The sequence below is a fragment of the Ochotona curzoniae genome, unplaced genomic scaffold (genome assembly GCF_017591425.1).
Source record: "Ochotona curzoniae isolate NIBS_2020 unplaced genomic scaffold, NIBS_Ocur_1.0 contig_2210, whole genome shotgun sequence".
In the NCBI taxonomy this organism is placed as follows: Eukaryota; Metazoa; Chordata; class Mammalia; order Lagomorpha; family Ochotonidae; genus Ochotona; species Ochotona curzoniae.
Genome location: NW_024465369.1, coordinates 33,217,112 through 33,235,847, shown reverse-complemented (window position 1 = coordinate 33,235,847; position 18,736 = coordinate 33,217,112). Strand labels below are relative to the sequence as shown.

Genomic DNA, 18,736 nt, shown 5'->3' with positions numbered 1-18,736 from the left:
GGAGCCCAAAGCCTCTTCTGGATCTCCCATGCATGTGCAGGGTCCCAAGGCTTTGGGCCATTCTCGACTACCTTCCCAGGCCACAAGCAGGGAGCCGGATGGGAAGCAGGGCCACGGGGATTAGAACCGGCGCCCATATGAGATACTGGCACTGCGAGGATTTTAGCTGCTTGGCTACTGTGCCAGGCCCAGGCATAGCCTTTCAAGATGGTTAATGCTAATCAGATCTTTATGATCTTAACAGGAACATAGCTTTCATTTTTATGAAAGGGGGACATACCCCACTAACACTCTGGATTTCTACACCGAAACAATTTTTGAGGTGATGGTGCTGTGGCTCAACAGGCTAATCCTATGCCTGAAAGCCAGCCACTTCAACTCCAACTCCCTGCTTTTGGCCTGAGAAAGCAATGGAGAATGGCTCAAGTCCCTTGGGCCTCTGCAGCCATATGGGAGACCTGGGAAGCTCCTGGCTTCTAATCAGCTCACCTCCTGCTGCTGCAACCATTTCCGAAGTGAACCAGCAAATGGAATATCTGTCTCTCCTCTCTAAATCTGCCTTTCAAATAACAAAATCTTTAAAATAAAATAATTTCCTTATCATTGGGTTGTATTAACCTCTTCCCACCTGATGTGCCAGCATCCTAAATGGTTGCTAGCTTCGAGTCCTTCCAATCCAGTTCCCTGCTTAATGTACCTGGGAAATGAGATGGTCTTTAGTCCTGCACCCATGTAGGAGACCTGGAGGAAGTTCCAGGTTCCTGGCTTCGGTCCAGCTCCAGCTGTTGCACCCATCTGGGGGTGAACCAGCATATAGGATAGATTTCTCTGTGTCTCGTCTCTGGGTAACTCTGCCTTTCAAATAAAAACTAAGTCTTAATGGGCAGGGGGAGGGTAGAGATGGGGAGATACAGTGAGAGATTTTCCATCCACTGATTCACTGCCCAGTGGTTGCAACAGCTGTGGTTAAGCTAACCTTGAATCCAGAAGCTTCTTTTAGGTCTCCCATGTGGGTGCAGGGTCCTACTCCATCTTCCAGTGTTTCCTCAGGCACATCAGAAGGGAGCCGCATCAGAAGTGGAGAAGCTGGGACTCGGACCCACATGGTACAATAGTAAATGGTGGCTTGCTGGACCTTCAGAGCTCATCTCTAAGTATTAGTTGTGACCTGTTGATTTAAAACTTCCTAGCAAAGTTAGAGGGAGGATATACTGCTTTCATTCAGTTGCTGAAAGGGTTTTAACTAAACTAGCTTTTTAAATTGTAACATATATATATATATATTACTGTGTTTAAAAAAATGTATAACATTTACATACAGGATCTCTTAAGTTTTATTTATGTACAGACTTCTGAAAAGAGGCAGTTTTAACTTAGCTTCTGCATTCTAAGGTGATGGCTTGGTATCATTAGCATGTTCTGAGCCACAGCTATTTTGTCCAGAGGTGGGCAGTTACTTTGTTTATCCTGCTTTTGACAGGTGTAAAATACAGAAACTTGATCTAAGGACAGACAGTGCTTGTCCAAGTTGAAATTTTGTCTTAAGTATCAAACCAAGTGTTTAAAAAATAAAGTTTAGGGCTTGGCACCATAGCCTAGCAGCTAGTCTTTGCCTTGAATGCACCAGGATCCCATGTGGACACCAGTTCTAATCCTGGTGGTCCAGCTTCCCATCCAGCTCCCTGCTTGTGGCCTGGGAAGGTAGTCGAGGATGGCCCAAGGCCTTGGGACCCTGCACCCATGTGGGAGATCCGAAGGAAGATCCTGGCTTCAGAATGGCTCAGCTCCAGCCATTGTGGTCACTTGGGAAGTGAACCATTGGTTGGAGGATCTTCCTCTGTCTCTCCTTCTATCTGCCTTTCCAATAAAAATAAATCTTAAAAAAAAAATGTTGCCTTAAGTATCAAAAAAATAAAGTTTAGGGCCCAGCACCATAGCCTAGCAGCTAAAGTCCTCGCCTTGACCGCACCAGGATCCCATATGGGTGCCAGTTCTATTCTTTGTGATTCAGCTTCCCATCCAGCTCCCTGCTGGTGGCCTGGGAAGGCAGTCAAGGATGGCCCAAAGCCTTGGGACCCTGCACCCAAATGGGAGACCTGAAGCAGCTCCAGCCATTGTGGTCACTTAGGGAATGAAACAACGGATGAAGATTTTCCTGTCTCTCCTCCTCTTTCTATGTCTGACCTTCAACTTACATCCTCTTCTTGACTGTATGTGAAATTTACACACATTTTACACAATATATTTCAATAATAGTGTGGTAAATGAAGACTTTTAGAAACTGATTTCTGTGTTATTATTTATAAAATGCTTGTGGTGGCGTCTCTTTCCTTCAGTTATTACCACACATCTGGGTTTTAGGCTGTTTCTGGTTTCCTTCATCCCTCTTCTCTACATACCCAAACAAGCAGTCAGTAAGGCAGGAGTTTATTAAAAAAAAAAAATCTATACGAGGAACATTTTCTATGTAGCAAAATATATGAAAAGTAAGATTATTAGGATAACTTTATTTAACAAAGTTGTGTTTTAAAGGTGTCAGGTATAAAAATCTTAGAAACAAATTCTAGAAGGTATGGTATTAACAGCTTAAAATCAGATTTTGAACAAGACCAAAACAGCTTATCATGAATATTTAAGAATCTTCGCACACATTAACATCACAGCTACGTGTTTATTGTACTGCTGCCGGGAAGCAGCTGCAGTGGTATTTCAGAAGCTATATCTTTTTTCTTAAGTGTAATATATGCTCATAAACTCTAGACAGTACTTTAAAATATACAATCTCTCCAAAAGAAAATATTCAACTAAAGATAGACAACTTTTAATGTAAGTAAAATGTTATAAGATTTTAAAATTAAAATCATCATCAGATTTTTCACAGCACAATGTACAGAAATTTGGAAGTTTCCTGTACGGAGTAGTACAATTTCTATTCCTGAGCAAGCCGCTCAATAACACGTCGGTAATCTTCCACCAGCTCCTGAAAGCTTTCTTCCAGCTGCTCATGTTGCATACTTATTTCAATTTGGTTCATCTGGTTTGTCAGTTCTTCTGGCCTGAGACATTTTCTCATCTTAGCAAGATCTCTCTGCTTTTTCTAAACAACAAACACAATTACTTGTTAGGCTAAGAAAGCAAATATATGCATTTATAACTTTATACTCCAATGTTTAAAAATAAGAGTAACAGAAATACAGTCAAACTTGTACCACACAAGCTCCTTCCTCCCAACCCCAAGAAGCCTAAACACAACATTAAGCAGGAACTGCAAGCCCTCTAAAGCCAGACACTGGGGTTCAAATGATGCTGAGATACAAAGCTAGTATCTCCTCCAAAGCTCGGTCAAGAATTCTGTCCTGTGTAAACACTCAAAACACTTCTTTTTAATTTTATTTTTGATGATTTTTACACAGTTGATTAGGATACGAAAGGGTCAAGGGTTAGAGGAAAGTAGGTGAGACCTTTATATTCTTTTTTTCTTCCTGTTCAAAACATTTTAATAAACCAGACACATTAACTTTAGAAAGGGAACCAACGCTAAGTGCCATCATTTTTTAATTCAGATCTGACATTTTCTTGCCACTGTGCTCATTTCCATGTTGCCTTCCCCTTGAGAAGTATTTATGGACCACACAATAACTAACTCTCCAGAACTACTGGTAATTGAAAACTGGTCATATTTAAAAATATGACAACTAGTATTCAGTGAACTTAGTACTAAGTTCTAGGTATTATATATGTGTGTGTGTGTGTGTGTGTGATGGACAAAGAGAAGGTGAAGGTTCTTTCAAAGATTCATTTCCTAAAGCCCCACACTTGGCCTAGGCTGATCTGCCTGCAAGGTAGAGTGACAGAAAACGAGATACAGAAAGAGATTTTCCATCTGCTGGTTTACTCCAAATGCCCACAATATGGGTTGGGATTGGGTCAAGCCGAGCCATGATCCTGGAATTCCATCTGGGTTTCTCACATGCTTGGCATCTGAGCCATCATTTGCTGCCTCCTAGGCACATTAGAAAGTAAAGCAGCCAGGACACAACCAGCACTCCACTATGGCACGCAGGCATCCCAACTGGTGGCTTAACCTACTATGCCAACACCAGCCCCTGACAGTTTCTGAGAAGACCGTTATAATAATTATATATGAATGTATCATTATATAATCATAATGATCAGTTACTCATTATTTTACTTGCTTGAATTTTAAGAGACCCGGTCACTTCTGTTATAAGCAACTGGGTTATACACGACCACAGGTACAGTGCACATTAATGTTACCATCACGTGTTCAGACATTCAACAATTCCTTGTTCAACAGATTAATACATATTCTAATCAGCCTGTTCAGCTGTGACTATATATAGCAAATTCTCATTCATGCAAATTGATAACAGTGATGAAACTATGGTTTAAAACCAAACCACCTCTAGGAGGGCCAATTTCTGCCTTTAAAGGTAGAAACTACAAGAGAAGCTGTGATGGGGTGCAGCCACCGATGGCTCCTACCACTGGTCAGGTTAATTGACAGCGGACAGGGCACGTTTCCGTACTCCGTCGCCCTTCCTACCTCCTCTTGCGCAAAAGGCACCCTGCCCCTCCATCCTTCCGCACCATTCAGAACAACTAACAGCATAGTAACTCCCTTCCTGGCTGAAACTGTATTGCGTGGCTCTCAATCTGACTGGAGGATGAGAACTTAATAACTCCTTTCACTGCCCAGCGCAGTGGCTCCGCGTGTGCAGCAGGAGCTGCTGTCACCAAGCTGGGGCAATAAAGACTCCTCCTAACATCCTACACTTGGGTCCAGCGTGATCTCTCATTCCTTAACAAAGCAGGGAAAAGGTGAAGAAATAACATTTCTCCCCCTCCCCCAAAGAGGTAAACAATATAATCAGTTTTATTTTCACCTGTGGTAAGGTACAGAGCTTGTAAATGACAAGGTTATTTTTAAGAAGAGAAAAAAGAAAAGAGAATATGACAAATGGGAAGATATGAAACTTGGAAGAAATAAACAAGACCATTTGTGAGGGAAGTGTCCTAACCATGATAGATTATTCTTGGCATTAATTTTAAAGCAAATAAAGACTATTCATAGTTTACAATGGAAAAAAAAATTTTAGCTAGAAGGATATTTTCCAGTTTTGTATAAGTTGGTTTGGTAAAATGATTTGGACTCTCCCACATACTACCAATTGCCAGCTTATGTTTTAAACAACGACAGATACAATGGTAAGCTTTAAAGTCCTACCTTATATGGGCTAATTAGTCTTCTTTTAATATCCAATCTATAGCTCCTATATTGTTCAGCATCACTCATGTCAGTCACAAGGAGTCGAAGAATTTCATATACTCGTCTAGCATGTTGCTGTAAAATAAAAAAAATCTGAATATTTTCAAATTTAAAAAGGTGATTTTTCCCAAAGAATACAGGGCATGGTTATTATCTGCCACAGGCAAGGAATTGTACTAGATACTAAAAGAAAAGCAATACAAGAGCTAGCAGTACAGGGAGTAACATCAATCAATGAGGTGTGGCTAATTTAATGATAGACATTAATGAGTTCTACAGTGGCACAGCCTGTGAATATGGGGACTATTCAGGGAACCAAACCCGAGCTAACTACTGAGAGGAGGAAAGAATGTCACTGTGGGAAGTGGCGAGGGTGCGGTGTTTACATGTGATTGTATGTGCATACATACATGCACATTTACCAGATAGCTTGACATTTCTGTTGTGAAAAATAATAAAAATGATCAATCAAATCTTGAACCCTTATTTATTGGGTTAAAGAGCTGACCTTTACCCTAGTAGATGACTGTCTTGAAATAGGACAGTGATGATTACAAATTTAAATTTTAAGGAAGTCATTCCTGTAAGTACATAGAAATGTTAGCAAAAGAAGGGCAGAGAGACTAAATCAAGCCACAGGCCAGCACTGCAGCAGAATGGCTAAGGCCACCACCTGTGACAACAGGCATCCCATCTGGGTGCCAGTATGTGAGCCAGCTGCTCCCTTCCAACCCAGTTCCCTGCTAATGGCCTGGGAGAGACCGCAGAAGATGGCCTGGCTACCTGGGACCCAGCCACCCTCACAGGAGACCCAGATGAGGCTTCTGGCTCCTGGCTTTGGCCTGGCCTGGCCTAGCCTTTGCCATTGTGGCAACCTAAGGAGTTAATCAGCAGATGGAAGATTTGAGTCCTCCCCACCTCTGTAACTCGCTTTCAAATAAATAATTAATTGGAAGACATGCAGGCAGACAAAAAGGAAGACAGAAGAAACTATTAAACCAGACCAAAAAAAAAATGAAGGCATGAGCAATTTAAGTAAAAATACTTAAAAGGGCATGGATTCTAGGGGAAAAAAAGACTAGAAGAGTAAGTGACAGTTCTTAAAGCCATAAGGGTGATTTATAAGGAACAGAACACAAATCTGATGAAAATTCCAGTCAAGAACTTTAGCAGTATCAGAATACACAGAAGGTTAAAACCATCAGGTTTATGGTTATGATCACCTGAGGAAAGCACAGTGACACAGGTGAAAGGTTAAAGGGCACAGAGAGGACAGAAAAATGGCTGAAAGGTATCAGGACAATCAACATTTTGTTGTCACTCAGCCGTAAGTTTTCCAAGTTTTCTTCTAGTTGTGTTAACTTTAAAATTTATTTGGGCTGGGTAGCATGCTATGAGTAGGTTGGAAAAAATAGTTTTTGAACGGAGAGAGATACAAACCTAAAGAAAATGAAAATGAGTATCATTTGGCCAGGCAAATTTGGATAAAAGGGACAGTACATGTAAAGGGACACAGTGCAGCAGCTGGGGGATGCGTAAGTAATGCCGGAGCTTGTAGGAAAGTGGGAGGAAACCAAAGCTAGCAGGGTAGGCATGATCTAATTATTGTTTAAAATAAATGTATCTTGCTTGCAATTTCCATGATTTTTGAAATGTATTTTTTTATTTCAAAGGCAGAATAACAGAGAGGAGAACAGAGACAGATCTTCCACCCACCAACTCACTCTCCAGATGACTACACAACCCCCAAGGCTGGGCCAGGCTGAAGCCAGGAGCTTTGTCAAGTCTCCCACATGGCTGCAGAGACCCAAACATTTGGCCTATGCTCTGCTGGCTTCCCAGGTTCATCACCAGAGAACTGGATTAAAAGAGGAGCAGTGGGGACTTGAATTCAGCCTCAGGATCTAGATTATGATGGGTTCTGTGTCCCCTATTTATTAGGATCCTGAATTGCCCTAATTATTTAAAAAAAAAAAAAAAGACATGTCATACTATTTGGATGCAATAACCTACACATATTTAAGTTCTTACTTGAATTTTATTTAGATAAACAGAAACAGAGAGGAATGGTTAAATAGATGAAGGGGTGGGAAAAGGAGGCAAGAAAAGGCAAGGCTACTCCTGCCCTGGCTCACTTCCCCAAATGCCCACAGCAGTCGCTAGTGGGGACCAAAGCCAGAAGCCAAAAACTATAGATTGGCCAGGTGGACAGCGGAGACCAATCACCACTGCTCTCAAGGCTCTGCGTTAACAGGAGCAGGAGTTACAAGTGGAAGTAGGTACTAAACCAAGAATTCTGACATAAGATTCAGGTGTCTTAACTGCTAGGCAAATGCCTGCCACTTACATAAATGAGTTAATTTAAATATTCTATAAATAGCTGTATATCAGTGCCGATGCAGTGGTGTCCCTCGACTACTTCAGGTCTGTTGTTACTTGAGTCATGTAGAACCCCACAGCTACAAAGGGCCTACTATTCTATTAAAATGTATGTAATATTCTAAAGTGAATAAACCATTAAGGTTGCAGTTCAAAGTGAGTAGTTTGCTGGAGGTGACCAGCTACCTTTTGGTTATGGAGTTTTGGCACTTAAAGGGAAAATCTGGATTAGAGATTTAGATAAAACCTCACAGGAAAAATAATAAAGGGAGGAAACGAGTTGAATAAAGAACTCTAAGGAAGTTACAATTAACAGGAAGCATGTAGAAGTATGTGAAAGAGAAAGAATCCTAAGAACCGCTCTCTGTGCCTAATTGCCATCTTGCCTCAGAAGCTAAAGTGGGCAGTCCGTCAAGTGCTAAGTGCTCATCTTCAGCATTGGAAAGCCTTTCTTACATGCACTGTCATAATCCAAGCTTTACCCACCAATGCTGTCTGCAGGGGTGTTGTACAGAAAACAACATTGTACTATCCATGTTTGTTCTGCCTATTACTTTTATTTATTTAAAGTGTAAAGTTTTTTTTTTTAAAGATTTACTTTTATTGTAAAGTCAGACATACAGAAAGGAAGAAAGACAGAAAGGAAGATCTTCTCTCTGTTGATTCACTCCCCCAGTGGCCACAATGGCCAGAGCTGAGCCAATCCGAAGCCAGGAGCCCAAAGCCTCTTCCAGGTCTCCCATGCGGGTTGGTCCTCCTCCACTGTTTTCCCAGGCCACAAGCAGGGAGCTGGATGGAAAGCGGGGCCACGGGGATTAGAACCGGCGCCCATAGGGGATCCCAGCACATGTAAGGTGAGGACATTAGCTGTTAGGCTACCATGCCGGGCCCTCTGCCTGTTACTTTTAATGTAGCCATAAAATCTATTATTTCCCCAAGAGGAAACTGAGCCCCAAAGAGGTAAACTAAATTAGTCTAAAAGGAACTCTCTGGCTTCAAAGACTATACTTTACTACTACTACTTCCCACACTGTTTAAGGTTTACTTTATTTGAAAGGTAGAGGTACAGAGAGCAGGTCAAAGAGAGTCTTCCATCTGCTGGTTCACAGCTGCTATGGCTAGGGGCCTGGCCAGGCTGAAGTCAGGAGCCAAGAGCTTATTCCAGGTTTATCACATGGATGCAGGGGCCCAAACACTCGGGCAGGTTGCCCTCCACTGCTTTCCCAGGACTATTAGCAGGAAGCTGGAGTGGCAATAGAACCGCCAAGACTCAAATGGGTGCCTATATAGGAAGTGGCAGCCTAACCAGTCACACCACAGCACCAGTCCCCTTCGCGTCATATGTACTCTCAATGTTCTTATGATGTTGTAGTTACGTACTTTAAGGAAAAAAAATTGTATCTATCTTTTTCCTACAAGACAAAAATACCTTATTTATTTTGAACTTTTGTTGTGCCTCTATAGCCATATCTTCACTGAATCCTTGCATTAATTTTTCCCGGGAAAAACATGGCAAATCTTGACAAAGCTTCACAAGCACAAAATCTCGTAATTTCACATAGCTTCTGGATGGATCTTCCGCTGAAGAAATAAAGCAGAATAACATATCCTTTACATGATTACTTCATAATTTCCAAACTCAAGAGTACATGCTGGCTAAAAATGCAAATATTCTTTTTTCCCCCAAGATTTATTTTTATTGGAGAAAGAGATTTACAGAGAAGGAGATACAGAAAGAAAGATCTTCCACTAGTTGATTCACTCCCCAACTGGCTGCATTGACCGAATATGGGCTGATGTGAAGCCAGGAGCCTCCTCTGGGTCACCCATGCAGGTGCAGGGTCCCAAAGCTTTGGGCCGTCCTCGACTGCTTTCCCAGGACACAGCAGGGAACTGGAAGGAAGTGGAACAACCAGGACATGAACCTGCGCCCTTATGGAATCATGGGCATGTAAGGCAAGGATTTAGGCCCTAGGCCATTGAGCTGGGCCCCAAAATGCAAATATTCATACAAGAAGATTACAATATGAAAATATTAAACCTCATAAAAACAAAACTATTAGATTTGCAAGTGAAATTATTTGTGTGAGGCTTCTATAAAAATATTTAACTTCTGAAATACAACAACAAATTTCAAATTTAAACTTTTTAGTTGGTATATTATCACATACATCTTAGTTTTGTTTAAATGAAAATCTCTATAAATAAAATTCAAGTTTGGATAAGCAATTCCAAATGCAAGAATTTTTTTGATGACTTAAAGTTCCAAAGCTCAATTTTAAATACCTTACTTTAGTCCACTGATCTTTAGTCTGCTGTATTTGTTATCCAACTAAAAAAAAATCTTCCTTTTATAAAAACAAGCCTTTTGCGGGGGGGCCTGGCATTGTGATGTAGTGTGTTAAACTGCTACAGAAAAGCCAGCATTCTGCCTGGGTGCCAGTTGGGTCCTGGCTGCTCTACTTCCAACCCAGCTCCCTGCTGATGTGCCTAGGAAAGCAGTGGAAAAGAAACTCAGTGTGTGCGTCCCTGTACCCGCAAGAGAGTCCTGGAGGAAGCTCCTGGCTTTGGATGGGCTCCTTGGCTACTGCAGCCATTCAGGGAGTGAACCACAGACGGAAGGTTTCTGACTTTCCCTCTTTTAACTCTGCTTTTACAATAAATACATAAATCTTATAAAAGTGCAAACCTTTTCCATACAGAGAGTAAAGCAAGAAAATATTTTTAATATTTTCTTCATTATCTCTGAATACCAAAGATATTCCTTATGGATTCCTTATGGTATCCACATTAGAGCAAGTAATGGACATGGAAAACATCAGAACATCATCACTCGAAACACTCCACAAAGAATCTAAACCCCAGTCCTGTCCAACAGAGATGTCATCTCCCTTCCATGACCCAGTATGGGTAGTGCAGAGACTAAAGAATGTAAAAATGTTTATAAAAAGTTCATATTTGACATAATATTATAGGGTATGAACACTCCCAATTAATTTGACTTTATGTAACCCTGATCAAAATCCAAGCTTTTCTATTAAAGAAACTGACAAGTTCATTCCAAAATCATACAGAAATGTAAGGAATCCATAACAGAGAGAAGACTCTAAAAATAATAAAAGTTGGGGCAAGTATTTAAGCACATTAAACCTCTGCTCATGGCACAAGCATCCCATGTAGGCACTAGTTAAGTGTTGGATGCTCCAAGCTTTTTTTTTTTTAATTGGAAAGGCAGATGCACAGAGAGGAAAGACAAAGATTGTCCATCTGCCAGTTCACTCCCCAAGTGGCCACAACAGCCGGACCTAAGCCAATCTGAAGTTAGTCTCCCACATGAGTGCATTTTTGACTGTTTTCCCAGGCCACAACATGGGAGCTGGATGGGAAGCAGGGCCACTGGGGCATTGAACTGGCACCCATGAGATCCCAGTGTTTGCATGGGGAGGATTGGTCAATTGAACCACTGCCAGGCCTGATGCTTCACTTCTGATCTAGCTCTCTGCTAATGGCCTGGGGAGCAGCACAGGATGACTTAAATGTGTGCACTCCTGAACTCAGGAGGCAGACCCAGAATAAGTTCCTGGCTCCTAGCTTCAGACCAGCCCAGTTCTGGCTGTTTTGGCCATTTGGGGAGTGATCCAGAAGCTGGATATCTCTCTTTTCTCACTCTGCCTTTCAAATAAAAATAAAATCTCAAAAAAAAAAAAAAAGGAGGATTTCATTCCCTAATTTCAGGTTACTTCAAAAAGCTATATAAGAAGACAGTGTGACACTCAGTAACTACATACACAGAGATAATGGAACTGACTGTGCAGAAATAAATCCATAAACTTCAGGTCAGTTTTATTCAACTATCAATTGATTTCTTTCTTTTCCTTTTTATATCTGTTTATTTGATAGGCAGGCAGCAGGAGGGGCTGGAAAGAGAGAAAGCTCCCTCAACCCCATGTTGTAGTTCCTTCCCAATTGTCTGGGAAAGCCCAGGCTAAACCAAGACTGAAGGCAGATAACATATTTATCATATTTCCACTCTTAAGTATATGTACCTCAGGAGGTATAAAAACATAGGTCCAAACAAAGACTTATATATGAATGTTTACTAAGAGCCTAAAAGTGGGAACACAAGTGTCTACCAATTGATGAAGAAATGGAATGTAATATATCCATTAAATGGAATATTACTTCATTAAAGAAGTGAGACAGTGACACAATCTACAAAGATGAGCCTTGAAAACAGTATCCTATGTGAAAGAAGGTCACGTGTTATATGAGTCTATGACCAGAACAGGCAAACAGAAAGAAAGCAGATTAGCTGCTGTTGAAGGGCTTGCAGTGAAGGACTACTACTGGATAGAAGGTTTGCCTTCTGAGGAACAGAGTAGTCCAACACTGGATTATGATGATGGTTGCAAAGTATCTACATTTAAAATAATTGAGTTTTTATGGTATGTTAACTCTTCTAATAAAGCTGTTTAACCAAAGTTTAAGATGGGGTAATATCTTTTAATTATTATTATTTTTACTGGAAAGGTGGATACACAGGAAGCGAGACAGAGAGGAAGATCTTCCATCCAATGGTTCACTCCCCAAGTGACTGCCATAATGGCTAGAGCTGAGCCAGTCCGAAGCCAGCAGCCAGGAAGGAGCTCCTCCGGGTCTCCCACTGGGTGCATGGTCCCAAGGCTTGGGGCCATCCTCCACTGCTTTCCCAGGCCACAAGCAGAGAGCTGGATGGGAAGCAGGGCCGCTGGGATTAGAACCTTTGACCATATGGGATCCTGGCGCATGCAAGGCAAGGACTTTAACTACTACGCTATTGCGCAGAGCCCAAGATGGGGTAATATCTTATATTGAGACTTACATTCATTTATTCATTCAAACCATATGTGTTGAATCCTTTCTTTATGCCTCTGTATAACAGCTAGTTATTTAACATCATGTGCAAGCAATTATTAAGTATTATTTGACACTGGCTTTATAAAAGAACTGTTTCTGGCTTGATAAAAAATTATAATGTATTAAATGAAGGAACCATCAGTACAACAAAGTAGCTGAAATATGCATCACCATAATCATTGATTAAACAAAATTGTATGTAATTTGTCACTCCCAGGATTCAGTCTTTCCCATTTTTTTAAGATTTCCTTGATTTAAGATTTATTTGAAAAGAAGAATTACAGAGAGGGAGAGTCACAGAGAGAAGACTTTCATCTGATGGTTTGCTTCCCAAATGTCCAGAATGGCCAGAGCTGGACTGGCCCAAAGCCAGGAGTCAAGAGCTTCCTCCATGTCTTCAATATGGGAGACAGAAAAGCTATACTGAAGCAATTCTTTTTTTTAACTGGAATTCAGTATTAACCTGAAGTAAACTGTTACAAGATACACATAGTAGGGCCTGTGCTACGGTGTATTCTGGGGCCATCATCTGACATGAGTACTGGATGAGTCTGGCCTGTTCCACTTCTGATTCAGTTCCCTGCTTGAAAAAAAAAAAAAACAGCAGAAGATGGCCTAAATGCTTGGGGCCCTGCACCCATGTGGAGACCGGGAAGATGCTCCTGACTTCAAATCAGCCCAGCTCCAGAGACAGTAGCCCAATTGGGGAGTGAACCAGTGGATGACAAAGATCTCATCATCTCCCCCTCTCTATCTGTAACTCTGGCTTTCAAATAAATAAATCTTTAAAAGAAAAAAAACTGATGATGTGGTACTTCTAAGAGCAACTATTAAGAAAACAAAATTCTTCTAAAAACATAAGAAATTAAAATAATTATTTCACTAGAAAATAGCACTGAACACAAAAGAAGGCAGTAAAGAGAATGAGAGCAAGAAGAAATGTGAAACAGAAAGCAAGCACTATAGTAGATTCAGGCAAAGAAATAATCTATACATAGATTCAGGCGAGCAAAGAAATAACTACATTAACTTTAAAGGTATTAAATACTCCAAAGGGCAGGGATTCTCAGACCATATTTTCAAAGATCCAATTATATACTGTTTACAACAAGCATTTCGATTAAAACACTAATATGTTGCAAAGCTATTGATGGAAAATAACAAACCATGAAAGCAATATGAGGATTAGAATGATTATATTAATGCTGCACAAAACTGTCTGAAATTTTAAGAGGGAAAAAGAAGGCATATTTTATGATAACAAAAAGTTAATGCAATGGGAAGATATAAACACATATTTAACTAACAGAGTACAAAACTGGCATAATCAAGGAAACAGACAATTCAAGAAAAAGTCAGAAATTTCAATCTTTCTCAATAATGAATAGAATTAGACAGGAAACCAATGATTACTGATTGAGTTATTGATTATTGAAGATTATTTAATGATTCATTAAGTAAGAGGGTCTGAACTGACCTAAAATAAGTAACAACACTGAATTATTAACTAAAGTCTTTACCAAGTCCAATACCAGGTAACTTTACTGGTGAATTTTACCAAACAACACTTAAAAAAATGGCAATTTCTCACAAATTATTCAGGAAATACAGGAAAGATGATTTCTCCATTCACTCGGCAAATTCAACTACCCCGGACACGAAGGACGTAACACAAAAAATACTCATGTGGGCCCGGCGACGTGGCCTAGCAGCTAAAGTCCTAGCCTTGAACACGCCGGGATCCCATATGGACTCCAGTTCTAATCCCGGCAGCTCCACTTTGCATCCAGCTCCCTGCTTGTGGCCTGGGAAAGCAGTAGAGGATGGCCCAAAGCTTTGGGACCCTGCACCTACGTGGGAGACCTGGAGGAGGTTCCTGGATCCTGGCTTCGGATTGGCTCAGCTCCAGCCGTTGCGCTCACTTGGGGAGTTAATCACTGGAGGGAAGATCTTCCTCTCTGTCTCTCCTCTCTGTTTATGACTTTATAATAAAATAAATAAATCTTAAAATACTCATGTGGCCCTCATTCATACAGGTACAAATGTCCTTGACAAATTTTGAGTGAAACAAATTAGCAGTGCATAAGATGACCACGTGGGATTTATATTAGGAATGTAATATTGGTAAAGCATTCAAAATACAACAGATTAAAAGGAGAAAGACCACATGATTATAACAGTAGAAGAAACAATAAAAGCACCTGTCACAATGCAACACCTTTCATAAAAGTGCTTGTGAACTGATGAATAAAAGGGAATTCCTGCATTTGTTATTGGTTATCTACAAAAAAACAAAATATGGCTAACAATTTAAAATGACTACAGACTAGATGCTTTTCCTTTAAGACTGCTGGCAAGACATGGTGTCCATTCGTACCCCGTCCAGCCAGCCCTCTACCAGGGGCAAGAAATGAAGGGGAAAAATAGACAAATAAATAAATAAAAGTACCTGACTACTAAGGAGGACTTCAAAAAATGTCTATTTGTAGACAATGTGATCTTGTACAAACAGCCCAAAAACTACAACTAATGAACAAGTTCAGCAAACGTGTACAGCAGAAGATCAATATGTGAACCAGGTGGTCATTTACCCATTTATTAAGGTACCTGTATACATGGGTTCAGTGTCCAGCTTCATTTCCTGCTAATGCAGACCATGGGAAGCAAAAGTGATGGCTAAAGTAATTAGGTTCCTGCCACCCATGGCAGTCTTGGATTAAGCTGCTGTCTGCTAATTTCAGTCCTGGCCCAGTTCTGACCACTGTTGGCATCTGGGGAATAAACTAGAAGATGGGAGTTCACCTACTCATTTATGCTCTGCCTTTCCAACATTATCACAGTGCTTGGTTAGAGTTGTAGCTGCTCTGTTTCCAATCCAACTTCCGCCAATTAGCACCCTAGGAAGAGGCAGGCTGTGGCTAAAGTACTTGGGTCCCTTCTACCCATGTAGGTAGGAAACCCAGATTGATTTCTGGCCTCCTGATATGGCCTGGCCCAGCCCTAGCTGATGCAAGCATTTGGGGAGTGAACCAGCAAATCAAAGAACTCTGTTGGGCATGACACAGTAGCCTAGCAGCTAAAGTCCTCGCCTTGCATGTGCCAGGATCCCATATAGGCATCAGTTCTAATCCTGGCAGCCCCGCTTTCCCTTCCAGCTCCCTGCTTGTGGCCTGGGAAAGCAGTCAAGGACAGCCCAAGGCCTTGGCACCCTGTATCCATGTGGGAGACCTGAAGAAGTTCTAGGCTCCTAGCTTCGGATCAGTTCAGATACAGCCGTTATGGCTGCTTGGGGAGTGAATCTTTGGATGAAAGATCTTCCTCTCTGTATATCTGCCTTTTCAATAAAAATAAATAAATATTTAAAAAAAAATATTGCCTCAGGAGGCTATTTTTAATTCACACAATAATCTAAAAGGCTACATAACACATCCCAGAACAGTAAGGGACATTCAAAGGACAATGATCATGACTACTTAATACACTACTGGTAGATTAATACTGGTATTTTATTTACAGACACACACACACACTCTCTCTCTCTCTAGCCTAGGATTAATTTCTATTACCAAATGCAATTCTTCAGAATTCTGTAGTTTAAAAAAAGTTGCATTTTTAGAACAGAACAGAAAATTACTGTTGTCTGACTTGAAGGTACAGCAAAACTCACTACACAAACAGGATGTTAGGGAGTAGCCAAATCACAGAGAAGGGGAGGAAGGGACCTTTTTTAACTTAGGCTAACTAAGTATACCTCCAGGAAAAGGGTATATACTCCATAGTACTCAATGAGGAACCCGGGAAGGGACCCGAGCAGTAGAATATAAATGCAGGTATGCCTGCTCATCAGATGCCAGATGTTGTTTCTTGCTTTCACTATACTTCCTGAATCTGACTCCCTCTCTTGTGGACATGTGAGGGTATTTTCTACACAGGGAAAAAAGTCACTGGTTCATTCTACTTAAAAGGTTACACACTGAAATGTCTTCGAATGTGGTATGTTAAAGAGCTGATACCCTCACAAAGAAGATAGTAGATAAGAAACTGTCTTCTTATGAAGACAACTTTAATATTGAAGTTAAAACTGAGTGCTAAAAAAGGAAATTTGGGTGGTAATTATACCACAAACATTTATCCTTTGGTAGTAAATCTAGGCTAGCAATCATAAGTTTCAATTACCACTCTATCTTGGCTACTTGTCAAGTAAGCAAAGGTCATCTAATATACAGAATTTTTGGACTGCAAAGGGAGATCCAGGACCTATTAAGGATGTGCACAAAGTTAAGAATATACAAGGTAACTGAGAAATAGGCAACCAACATGATTAATCAGTGGGAAAGTACAAGGTATGGTTTAAATTTTTAAAGAGTGGGTATGAAAATCCAGGAGAAATACCTTAATGAGAGAGCTGATACAGCATTTTTAATATTTTATAATGTTGAGAAATGTTAATGCTGAAAATACAATTGTCAGACTCAGAAGTCCTTTTGCATGTTTAGCCTTTTCTCTTTAGAGATTTCAGCTTCTAACAAATAATAACAATGAACAAAGGCTACCATTACTGATGACTCTTCACTGAGATTTAAGAAATAAAATTCTTTATCTGCTAATTGGTGCTAAGTATCAAGGACTTTATTGGTTGGAGTAGACAGAAGAAAAGTGGCTAAGAGGCTTCAGAGAAACAACCCCTGCTGGCACATTACCCACTAGAGGAGACAAAGACTACTTATGCGGACTCCAGATTAAAATCCCCCAAAATGCTCCTCATGTAGTAACGAGTCCAGGCTTTGTGAGCAGAAACTAAACACAAGGCCCAGTAAACCAAAAGAAGTGATACATTTTGAATTATGTTTCTATAGTTTTGTAGGTTACTAAGCTAATGAAGGTGTCATTTAAGTAATTTACAGCATTTGATATAAACTAAGTTTTTTAATTACTTCTTTATCTCCCAAGTTTCTGGCCCATTTAACATAGTGGGAAAACTAAATAAAAAGATGATTCAATTCTGTAAGTGTGCAACTCACTGTCAGAAACAGCATGCTTTCCTCTAGCATATTGATCTGCTACACAGGATCAACTCACTGTTTTGGAGAAACTTTAACTTTATTTACATTGGACAAGCAGCCACTATACTAAATGGAAGAGGAGGAAACTGACGATCTGCCAACCAGCCCCTCTGTCTGCATGCCAGTCCAGTACACAGGTGTTTTGATTTCAGGTGCTTTAAGTTTGGTTTGTGTCAGTTTGTTTAAACAAGCTCACATTTTGGTGCATGTTAAATATTTCAGTTTACAAAATAAAGATGTATTAAAATTCTTTAAAGAATTTTTAAGTTTGAATGTCTGATTTGGATGAGAATATTTGGTACAGGCTGAGTATACCTGATCTGAAATGTTTAGAATGAGAACTGTTTTAGATTTTGGAATACCTGCACAAGCTTTACCAGTGCAGCATCCTTAACCTGAAAACTATCAGAACCCTCTGAGTGTGATGTGTGTTCAAGAAGCTTTAGATTGTGGAAGGTTTTGGAGCAGTGCTGCTTCACCTACACAGTCATGCTCCAAACAATAGAAAATTATTTTCACTTTATCAGCAACTTTATGAGCAAAAATCAAAACAGTTAAGTGGAAAGAATAATGACAGTATACATGTTTCTTTGGCCACTTAGTTCTTTGCCATTTCCTATGTTAACATCCTCTGCAATTCTACCTCAAGTTGCCTTGTTTTCCTATAGCATCTCTTTGCTTCTAAACATTCTATTCACAATACTACTTATATAACTAATCTATACTGAAAGATGCAACAGCCAAATAAACTGAAAAACTAAGTTATATCACTTCGCAGTATATTTATACTGAACCAAGGTTTCAACATTTCTTCAATTAGAAAACAATCTAATATTCAGAAAGGCTTATGATCTAAAATGTAATCTTTAGTTATCTTTAGGTAATTTTAGAAAGACCCTAGGAAAATGCTGTATTTTTCACTACTCATAATAACAACAAACTCAGTGAAGAAGACACTTTTTGGATTGGAGCTCAGCTCTGGCCGTTGCAGCCATTTGAGGAGTGAACCAGAAGACAGAAGATCTTTCTCTTTGTAAATCTGCCTTTCCAATAAAAATAAATAAATCTTAAAAAAAAAGAGAGAGAGAGAAAGATAGATTCTTTATTT

At 40.1% G+C, this 18,736-nt stretch overlaps 1 protein-coding gene across 1 annotated transcript in view; it reads right to left on the bottom strand.

Moving 5' to 3' along the window:
* Window positions 1-2,651: 2,651 nt before the first annotated feature.
* HAT1 (histone acetyltransferase 1) overlaps window positions 2,652-18,736 on the bottom strand; it is a 45,232-nt gene continuing 29,147 nt past the window's right edge. The window contains exons 9-11 of the mRNA XM_040971715.1: window positions 9,099-9,250; window positions 5,249-5,365; window positions 2,652-3,097 (exon numbers count right to left, since the gene is read on the bottom strand). Of these exons, the coding sequence (XP_040827649.1) occupies window positions 2,930-3,097; window positions 5,249-5,365; window positions 9,099-9,250 (437 nt within the window). The 3' untranslated portion in view covers window positions 2,652-2,929. The remainder of the gene's footprint in view (window positions 3,098-5,248; window positions 5,366-9,098; window positions 9,251-18,736) is intronic.